Source organism: Micropterus dolomieu, linkage group LG08, assembly GCF_021292245.1.
Source record: "Micropterus dolomieu isolate WLL.071019.BEF.003 ecotype Adirondacks linkage group LG08, ASM2129224v1, whole genome shotgun sequence".
Taxonomy (NCBI): Eukaryota; Metazoa; Chordata; class Actinopteri; order Centrarchiformes; family Centrarchidae; genus Micropterus; species Micropterus dolomieu.
In genome coordinates this window covers 25,227,623-25,237,846 of record NC_060157.1, presented here as the reverse complement: position 1 = coordinate 25,237,846, position 10,224 = coordinate 25,227,623, and the positions used below count along the sequence as shown (strand labels likewise).

Here is a 10,224-nt window from a genome sequence, read left to right as displayed (position 1 = left end):
TTAAATAGCGATTAGTAAGTTTTAACGAATAAAAGCTGAAACGGCTTGCCGTAGACTGAGGTCCTGTGACTGTTGCCTTTAAGTAGCAGGCGGTTGGATATCTGTCAACAGTGACGACACACCTGGCACTATAAAGCGGCTGACACCTGGTGGCTCGTGCTCTCACCCGTGCAGCGCTGAGGAAGGACTTCATTCAGGCTATGGGGAGGAAAGAGGATGTGGCTTGTTATGTGCAGATAACGGGCGCGTCTAGTTCCATCTGCGTTGATGTCTCCTGTGACTTTCCGTGCCTTATAAGTCCAGCCTCAGGGAGCGGAGCCCGCTGAAAGACGGCCAGCCGCCGGCTGAGCGAGCCGCTGAGGAGGTGAGCGGACGTGCGTTTCTACTTCAACAGCAACTGAGCGATATCTGACTGTCACACGTACTTTACTACACGCAGAGAGGGCACTAGCCTGTATCTGCGACACATTCAGCGATCTCTGTTTTTTTATTTCCCACTTCTTCAACAGGAGGAAGGCGGAGCTCGCGGTATTATTCTGATTTATTCAACTTTTTTACTCTTTAATACTGTCGCTATTGCAAGGCTGCATTCAAACGTTACGATACTTTTTTCAAATGGAGCCTAATTATAATTTTGCTAATTAATATAATTAACCCATTATAATTAGGTATGTACGCAGTAGTCTGAAACGTGCTTCAGCTTAACACTAACTAGTTATTACCCATAATTGTGTGTTGTGTTATTTTTAAACAGCCTGTTCGAACAGAGAGCCTGGAGCTCAGTAATAACCAACAATGATAACGTTGTGTATTTTCCCTGGGAGCAGCCGACGTTACTTTAATTGAATCAGTCGGGACACGTGGAAAGGACCAGCTGCAGATTTCTTCTGGTAGCTTTATTATGGATTTATTGATTGATTTTGTTTTAAAAGAGGAAGCTCGTCATCAGTGTCAGTAGGTTTGTGCAGCACGGTTTAATATCCACTCCGTTATACAAGAGTAAACATTGTTTTGAATTTGAAGCAGAGGAGGATAATTATAGATGAGGAGGCCTGATCTATAATTAGTGTTAGCCATGGAGGTTCTGTGTACATGTTGACAAAACAAAGGCAGTGAACTCTTTCATCGTACTGTTCTGTGTGTCTTGTACACCAGGAAGAGTCTGACCAGATATTAACCATCTTAACATGTTTCCTGGACTTTAATGGCATTCTTATTTTTCAGTGCCTGTAAATAGCAGAGGGGAGCAGACTGACTTGGCTAAATATAAACCTAGAGGTCAACCTCGATCCATTCACTCCAGTTTATACAGTGCTCACACACTAGCCTACTTACCCTACTCACTGGAAAGTTCTCATCTGTTGCCTGTTAAATAGTATTTTGCCAGCAGAGCCATAAACCCACTGCAACTAGACAAGACCAAAGAAAATCAGAAGTGCCAAACAGCAATAGAAAAAGGTAAAAACACTAGGTGGGAGACAGTCAGCACTGTCTAATGGCTGTGGTCAATATAATATTACATTGTGAAATTTATTGGTGAACAATAATCTCTCAATTATATAATAAATAATAAAACTCGACTCTGTGCTGGGATCACATTGTGTAATAGTGTAAACTTATTTAAACTGTAAATCAGCCGTGCTCATAGCAAGCACATGCATGTTGAAACAGCCACTTTTTGTGAGAAGAGGTGGGTAAAAGGAAATGATAAGAGCATGATTCATTAACTAAAAGTCTCAGCCAGATAAAAGTAGCTTTCAAAATCGTTACATCCGCACTGTTTTATACTGATAATATTAGACAAAAATATTTGGTTAACTGTGATTGACAGTGTGAGACGACGAGGATTTGACGTCAGCCAGATTCTACATTCTGATACTACTACTGATTTAGTAATAAGCTTTAACATACAGCAGAAGAGAATACAATGTTGAGGGACTTTTGATCGGTGAAATGTCCTTTACTAGACCTTACTATCTGCAGTATCTGACACATGCTGTAAATATGATCTTGTAAATGTATGGATCAGGCTCATCAACACAGAGAGCTAGCCATAATCATCTCCTCGACGCACACAATCCAATCTAACCTGTCTAACCGGTTGCTATCACTGAGCCTTCTAAAACATTCATTAAAGGTTTAGTGTGTAAGATTTAGTGGCATCTAGAGGTGGTGAGGGTTTTGAACTGCAGCCATCTGTCCAGTCTACCACTGCCCCCTAACCTTTCAAAGAGCGTAGGACAGCTACAGTGGATGACACAGCACAAAAGGTGTACCTGCTCAAACAGCAGAGAGTGGCCAGTCAAGAAATGAGGTTTCTTTAGGTAGATATATTAAGAAATTATTAGGGCTCCGCTTTAATCTTGAGAAGCTGCGGAGCCGCAGTCTCTTTATTCAACTTACACTGTAAATTTCCAGCTAAACTGAGGCTTTTTGAAGACCCTTTTCTCTCTCTCTCGCCTGCCATTCACCGGTTTTGTGCAGAGTTTTGTGTGCATTGCGTGCTGTCGACAACTGCATGCACGTCGCGTTTCCTCGCGGGTCTATTTCAAGTAGCCGGCGATTTAAAAACGGTAAAATATTCTTTTTGTGGTTCATCAACGGTGTTACCTCTTCTGCCACTAAACACATACAGGCCTACACATGCGCACTGACTACCCAGGGTTAGGGTTAATATTTTGGATTTATTCATGCACTTTAAAAACATTTATTGAAAGTTTTATTCTTTTTACATGTTTATTTACAGCATTAAACGTTGAAATGTGTATTGTAATAGGCTGTATATTAACTTAATGGGAGAAAAACAGTTTATTATGTAAGGACTTGACACACCACTGAAAACATAATAATGAATCTTATATTAAGCGGTGCTGAAGTTGTCTGTTTTCTGCTGGACAGGTAATTAACTGAGTCGGACTTCAGCCATGCAAATAAAAACTATTGTTTGTTAGCTTTAGCTAGAAGCTGGCCATAATCACCCAGAAAAGTGGCGTTTCTCCTGTCAGTGGTGTAGGTAGCTGGATTAATTTCATGTAACTGGTCGTTAATTGGCAATAAAACAGCAGCTTCCAGCATAGAAGCTCAGATCAGCCAGCTAAACCTTTACTGCCATGGTAGAAAAAAAAAATGTAGTTGGATTGTAATTTCATGTAATTATTCTCCAGCACTCTGTTATGGGTTTGCAACGTGGACAGAAATGTGCCCTTACCTTCGGGAGTCAAATATGGAGGAAAACATGTATTTATTTTTACTGCTAATGTGATACATAACAAGACCATATCAAGTGACCAATAATGAATACTTTCAGAATTTGTATTAAAACATAGATATTTCTTCACTACTGTGCACACAAATGTGTAATTTGTACTTCACATGCTAAATACCCATTAAAAACGTTTTACCACAAGCTGAAATTAGGGCTGTCAGTACTACTTTGTGTTTTTGTTGTATTTCAAAAAATTTAAAAATACATTTTGGTAAGATTTGCTCATCTTATTAAGCAAAGCGAGAGGAGCCTTGATCCGCACCTCACAATGCCTTTGTAAACTTCATGGATTATGTGTTTTATAATGGACTGTGGTGCAGAAGCAGTGAGGCTTACATTGTCCTGGTATCAGTCAGTAGTCATACTTGATGCCCTAGATGTGTTTTTGAGATGTTATTTATTTACTTTGGTATGTTAGTCCAGATGAGCCAACCCTCCCAAGATGTAACAAAAAGTACAGTAAAATAATGTATTACAGGAGTATGAGACATCATGTAGCACTTCATTTCTTGATGTAGCTGTTGTTTAGTGAACAATTAACAATAATATTCACTATAACATATGGTTTTACTGAATAATTAAGTAAATAAAATTTCTTAACATAGAAATCTAAAGAAACCTCATTTCTTGTAGTGGAAACTGTGGCACCATAGCTATACAACTCGCTTGGATAGGCGAGGGGGGTGCAATTCACAACCCTCACCACTATATGTCACTAAAACTTACACACTGAACCTTTAACTATTTGAATTGATCACTGTTGTGGTGACTGAGTTACACACCAGTATAATGGATGTGTGTGTGTGTGTGTGTGTGTGTGTGTGTGTTTGATATGATAGGAAATGCGACGTCATTCAAAGAAGAAGAATGTTGTTTTGGCAGTGCTGCTGCTACTCGGGGCGTTGTACTTCATTAGCCATTCGGACTTCCTCATTTCTGTGAGTGTACACCCATCCTGCCAAACAATCCCACACAGAATGATACACATTTCAACCCATTAGCTGAGCGGGAGAGTTTCATACTGCTCTAGCTTGCATTTAAAAAAGGAAAATTTTGTCATGCTCTTCAGTGTGTTGAAAACAGTGTGCCATGACTATTGATAACAAGACATTTGAATACACACATATTCTTCAAAAACACATTTGTTTTGCAGGGCTGGACAAGGTCAGACGAACAGATTCCAAAGGAGTTAACTTGGCAAGCAGATAGGCTGGTTAGTAAGGAGTCCTGGGTCGAACAGGGAGATTACCTGCCTTTCAATGTGTCCTATCAGCTGCTTGCTGGAGCACCATCCACTCAGCAGAGTGAGTGACACATTTTGTTTGTCCCTTGACATGATCGTTATTTACTTTGTGCAAAGGTTATTTCCAAGCTGCCGCTTTGTCGCAGAAAGAGGTCATTGAAAGAGCTGAAAACAAAAAGCATATATTTTTACAAAATATTTTACTCCTAAAAATTGCACACTTCACCTTCACACATGTGTACACTTCTCATGCTGCTGAGCAGGAAAATAAAACAAACCCCTCACACCACCAACTTTTTCCCAGTCTTCTGTTGCTGACCTGTGGAGTTAGAGAGGAAATTTGCAGTTTAGACCCAGAACAAAATCTTAATCATGCTGTGATTATTTGACAAACTTCATCCTGCGACATTACATTTTGTCTTTGTTAACTGAACTTGCAGGCCCCCCCCGTAGCTTAGGGGTTAAGGCATCGACCATGGGTCAAGTGTCATGTTTCATGCATGTAAATGTTTCTGATACCAGAGGGGTTGCTTATTCTTGACTGTTTGTAAAACTAGTCAAATTAGAAAAGCAGGGATGGTGGTTGACTCACAACCTTTTTATATACAGTCTATGCTCACGACCCACGACAGTTTAGTCTGAGGCCGTGTTCAGGCAGACTTTAGCTTAGCATGATAAAAGCAGCCTTTTGAATGGGGGCAGTCTGTGAACGCAGGTGGCTTCAGCAAAGAAAGTTTTAACGTGGCTCAAGTTCTGCTGCAGTGCAACATCTAGTGAGGCACTTTTGTTTTGAAATGGCTGATTTTGATCTAAATGCCCACTAAACTAATAGAATCTACATATAAGGTTTAATTGAGTAGTTTAGCATCTAGTCTTTGCTTGGGTGAGAGAAGCATCCAAGTACAGTTTAGTTAGAGAATTGTGTGACCCGTCAGAGGGCTCAGTAGATTTATGACGGCACAGCATGATACCCACTGCAGGGCCTAGTGATTTTCATTAAATCATTTGGGCTTCCATAAAAATGCTCTCCCAACTTTTGACACATTTAACCATGTGTGTTGAGAACATTCATTCATTCATCCTTTCAAATGATTAAAGATCATGATTAGTGCTACAGTAGAAGTGCTTAAAAATCTTTATTTGGTTTCTGTTATGGCATTTTTCAGGGTATTTGTCTATTGGATTATCATCGGTGAAGAGGATGAAGGGCAGCTATCTAATCCCCACCCTGCAGTCGCTCTTCTCCCAGTCGTCTCCTGAAGAGCACTCTTCCATGGTGGTGATAGTGCTGCTAGCAGATTTCGATGACGGCTGGAGAGTCACTACAGTGAGAGAGATCAAAACTGCATTTGCCTCCGAGCTGGAACAAGGACACCTGGTGGTCCTCCATGTTCCTCAGGATTGGTACCCTCCTCTAACAGGTGCAGTGTGCCTGATCCTTCTAGTGTACAGATTCATTCACATCCATGTGATGAGTGTATTGTTGTTGCTGGAATACTGATACAGGTATCTCTGGCTCTCCTTCAGGTCTAAAGAGGAACTTCAACGATGCCCCTGATAGGGTGTCGTTCCGCTCCAAGCAGAACCTGGATTACTCCTTCCTGATCCACTACAGTGCCGGTCTCAGCCGATACTATCTTCAACTGGAGGACGACATCTCCTCTGCTAAAAACTTTCTTACCACCATCAAGAGGCGTGTTGAGGAGCAAGAGGCTAAGTCCCCCAATTGGGCAACGCTGGAGTTCTCAGCCCTCGGCTACATCGGGAAACTCTACAAATCAGCCCACCTTCCTCTCCTGGCCCGCTTCCTCTTCGTCTTCTACCAGGAAATGCCCTGCGACTGGTTGATGGCTCACTTCCGAGTGCTGCTGACTCAGAAAGAGCAAATCTTCTTCAAGCCCTCGTTGTTCCAACACATGGGGACTTTCTCTTCGTTCCAAGGGACATACAACAAGCTAAAGGACAAGGACTTTGAAGAGGGGTTATACGCCAATCCTGCAGCTGAGGTTTTCTCTGATATGTCACCCTACAAGACACACATCCCCAAACTGGCCTGGGATGCCGGCGAGGGATTCTTCTGGGGACGCTCCCCAGAAAAAGGAAATCACCTGACTGTGGTGTTCACAAATCCTGCACTAGTGACGGGCATATTTGTAGAAACAGGGTCAGGGGGCAAAGATCTCCTGGAGTCAGCTCTGGTGGAGATTGGCCGTGACGTGATTCCCACCAAGAACGGGGAGAAGAGTTGTATAGAGTTCAATTCAGTGGGGACGTTGCAAAATGGCAGGTTTGAGATGCAGGAGATGGACAAAAAGTATAGCTCTGCCTCTTCCTGTTTGAGGATACAAGTCACAGACGGGCAGAAGGATTGGGCGATCATTCAGAAAATCAGGATCTCAACAAAGCCTGAACCTCCACACCAAGCGTAGGATTGGATCGTTCCTCCTGCCAGATTAATAATTTATCCTGGTTTGATCTGCTGGACCTTTCTATGCACGCTGAACATGTGACTTTTGTGCCTTTTGTTTAACACAATCCAGTGCTTAATGCAACTTTGTAAAGCTAGTGTCAGTATGAAGAAAATGTTTGACCAAGATCTGTGATAACATGTTGTGTCTCTTTAACATAATAAGGAGATTTGCAATGATGAAAAAGTTCAAATGAGCTAACAAGTAAGCAACTCTGTGGCTTATTTAATATGTCATGTAATGTGTGTCACAGTTTGGGACACACACAGTAGAAGTGGTTATTTTTATTGTCCATTGTTTTTAAATGTTGAAGTGTAGAGGAGGGAGTAACTGGTTAGTGGTTTTATAACAGATTCAAGATTGTGCTGTGGTTTGTTTTTGTACAAGTGTCAAAGACATGTTAGACGCTGTAAGACGCCTTAATCAGAATAGACACGTCAATATGATCACACCTAGGGCCTTACAGGATTCAGGACTTCGTTCATCCATCCACATCACACCTGCAATCAGAGCATGTCTGTGTCAGTCCATGAAGGCCAACTACGCATTTAAGAAATTCATATAAATGTAGTTTGTGTGCTCCTGGATGAGAAGCATCTTCTTATTTTCCACATTTTCCATTTTTCATCAGTGTGTTCTCCTTTATTCCTGCCAGACCGTATAAAGATTCAGGGTTTCTTCTTTATGTATTGCCCATCATGCTGCAAAATGTTGCTGAGACTTTTCCATAATTTGAGAGGGCCAAATCAAATCACTCACTGACAAAGGCATATCTACAGGCAACTTCTGTTTCCACAGAGGAGAAAACAATAGCTTATTCTTTTGCAATGTTTATTGGAGCCAGTCATAGAACAAGAACACATTCTGGAGGGAAAACTGATTAAAAAAAAGGTGCCACAAAAAGTGTATGAGCCACAGAGAGAGGAGGGAGGAGACGGGTGGATGTAGGCAGTGTAAAGGGGATTTTGTGGGCAAAAACAAGCCTTTCAGTCAGTAATCATTATGACGCAAACATCTATTAACTAAAAGATATTTTAAGAAAAGTGTTTTATATTCTTGCCCTCAAATCTATGTATTTACTTTTCATGAGTTAGAAACTACTTCAGCCATGCTAAAATAATTAACAACTGGTGCACATTTATTTTTGTAGCTCGAAGAATTAAATGAAGAAGTGGTTATTTCTATTGTCCAAGTTCACTGGTCTTGTTGTGCATCTCTGTGTCTCTGCTTAGAGGATGATGGTACTCCTTGGCTGGCTACTTTCTCCGCCATATTGCTCTGTGGTCTCCCCTTGCCAGTATCGGGTCTGCTATTGGTTCCCTCTCCAGCAGCAGGCCTCAAAGCCAGCTTCTCTTCGGCTACAGAGCACTGACTCGGCGGCTTGTCTTTCCCAGTATCCTGAATAGCTTGTTTTTCTTCAGCAGCCTGACCAATGGATCCAACCACAGCTGCCTGTGGGTCCTGGTTTTGGCTGGCAATTCTCTCGCCTCCAGTGATGGGGCGGTTCTGAGATGCTTGTTGGACTTCAGCTGCAGATGATGGGGCAGCACCGGCCTGCTGTACATCCACATTGGTCTGAAAGTAATGAGAACAGATAAAGGGGTACAGTCATGCACTTATAATTGAAAAAGTTGTATTCATAAGCAGAAAAACACACCGTTGTTCACGTCAGTAAGCTCCGTGAGTGTTGGTGGTATAGCTAATGGTGGCTGGTGTTAGCTAACATTAGATAGAGTATTGCTGTATAATACCCATTAAATGTGTTGATTTCACGAATCTTTTCGATTTGTTCGTGTGTTTTAGTATTTACCAGTATCCTGACTCTCTGCAGTGTTTATAGTTCCAAGGTTTAATCTATGTTTCCCTGAGTTAATGAGTTAAGTGTTGAAATGACTCACAGCTTAAAGCCTACTGATGTTAAACTCTTTGAAACCTATGCCCCCTAATTTGTGGGCAAGGCAGTTCTCTTGAGTCTAGACACTGTTATCTCCACAGTGGCTGAACGGATTTTTACCATTCGTACATACTTCATTTCAGTTGTCTTGTCTCCCTTCGTTCATTTGCCCATTTGAAATGCGAAGATAATCTCTTATAATGTAGGTTTAATTCATGCTGGGAACATAGGGATGAGCCCACTCTGAAAACATGGCTTCAAATCTTATGTATTTCTCTGTTACATTAAATATTCATGATTTGTTGCAACAGACTTATTTGGTCTGGTAAAATCACTTGCTATTTGTGGCTAATAATTTAAACTTTACTTAGCAATTGCTGTCTAACTGATATTACTGAACTAGTTTGCTGACTTTATTCTATTTTGCTTGAGCTACTGTCACACTACTTTCTACCGCATCACAGATGAACATTTCGGTAAGCAGGGTGTGTTTACTATCTGGTAATAAATAAATCATCGTGTAGCCGCAACACATTTAGAAAAATTCAGGACAAGTCAGGAATGTCATTTACAAAGCAATATCTAAACATTAGCCATTTACTGTCTACCATTTCATTTCAGTGTCTGAATTCTGAATCAACAATATGGCGCCCTCAAAAATTCAATGGAACAAAAAAGTGGTGTCCATGACATGTTAGAGCTAACAATCCCACAAACAAATACTCCACGTTTTACAAATGCAACAATTACTGTTGAGTAACTCTATACATTTATTCATTTAGCTGACGCTTTTATCCAAAGCAACTTACAATCGCTGTACATGTCAGAGGTTGCACACCTCTGGAGCAACTAGGGGTTAAGTGTCTTGCTCAGGGACACAATGGTGGATGGGTCACAGTGGGGGATTGAACCCAGAATTTGGATACCATGGTCCTTAAACCAGGTACTGGTAGCTTTGGCACTGCGTGCAGGTGCCAAGTCCTGTTGGAAAATGAAATCTGCATCTCCATAAAGTTGGTCAGCAGCAGGAAGCATGAAGTGCTCTAAAACTACCTGGTAGACGGCTGCGTTGACCTTGGACCCCAGAAAACACAGTGGACCAACACCAGCAGATGACATGGCACCCCAAACCATCACTGACTGTGGAAACTTTACACTGGACTTCAAGCAACGTGGATTCTGTGCCTCTCCTCTCTTCCTCCAGACTCTGGGACCTTGATTTCCAAAGGAAATGCTAAATTTACTTTCATCAGAGAACAGAACTTTGGACCACTCAGCAGCAGTCCAGTCCTTTTTGTCTTTAGCCCAGGCGAGACGCTTCTGACGCTGTGTCTTGTTCAAGAGTGGCTTGACA

At 41.5% G+C, this 10,224-nt stretch overlaps 2 protein-coding genes across 2 annotated transcripts in view; one reads left to right on the top strand and one right to left on the bottom strand.

The window, feature by feature from the left end:
• The first annotated feature begins 126 nt into the window (after positions 1-126).
• LOC123975609 (alpha-1,3-mannosyl-glycoprotein 4-beta-N-acetylglucosaminyltransferase C-like) lies at positions 127-8,756 on the top strand. The gene is made up of 5 exons (XM_046057232.1): positions 127-364; positions 4,105-4,203; positions 4,419-4,569; positions 5,675-5,929; positions 6,036-8,756. The coding sequence occupies exons 2-5, from the start codon at positions 4,108-4,110 to the stop codon at positions 6,935-6,937; spliced, it is 1,404 nt and encodes a 467-aa protein (XP_045913188.1). The 5' UTR covers positions 127-364; positions 4,105-4,107; the 3' UTR covers positions 6,938-8,756.
• Positions 7,791-10,224, bottom strand: part of cfap126 (cilia and flagella associated protein 126) — an 8,000-nt gene continuing 5,566 nt past the window's right edge. The window contains exon 6 of the mRNA XM_046057234.1: positions 7,791-8,551. Within this exon, the coding sequence (XP_045913190.1) occupies positions 8,171-8,551 (381 nt within the window). The 3' untranslated portion in view covers positions 7,791-8,170. The remainder of the gene's footprint in view (positions 8,552-10,224) is intronic.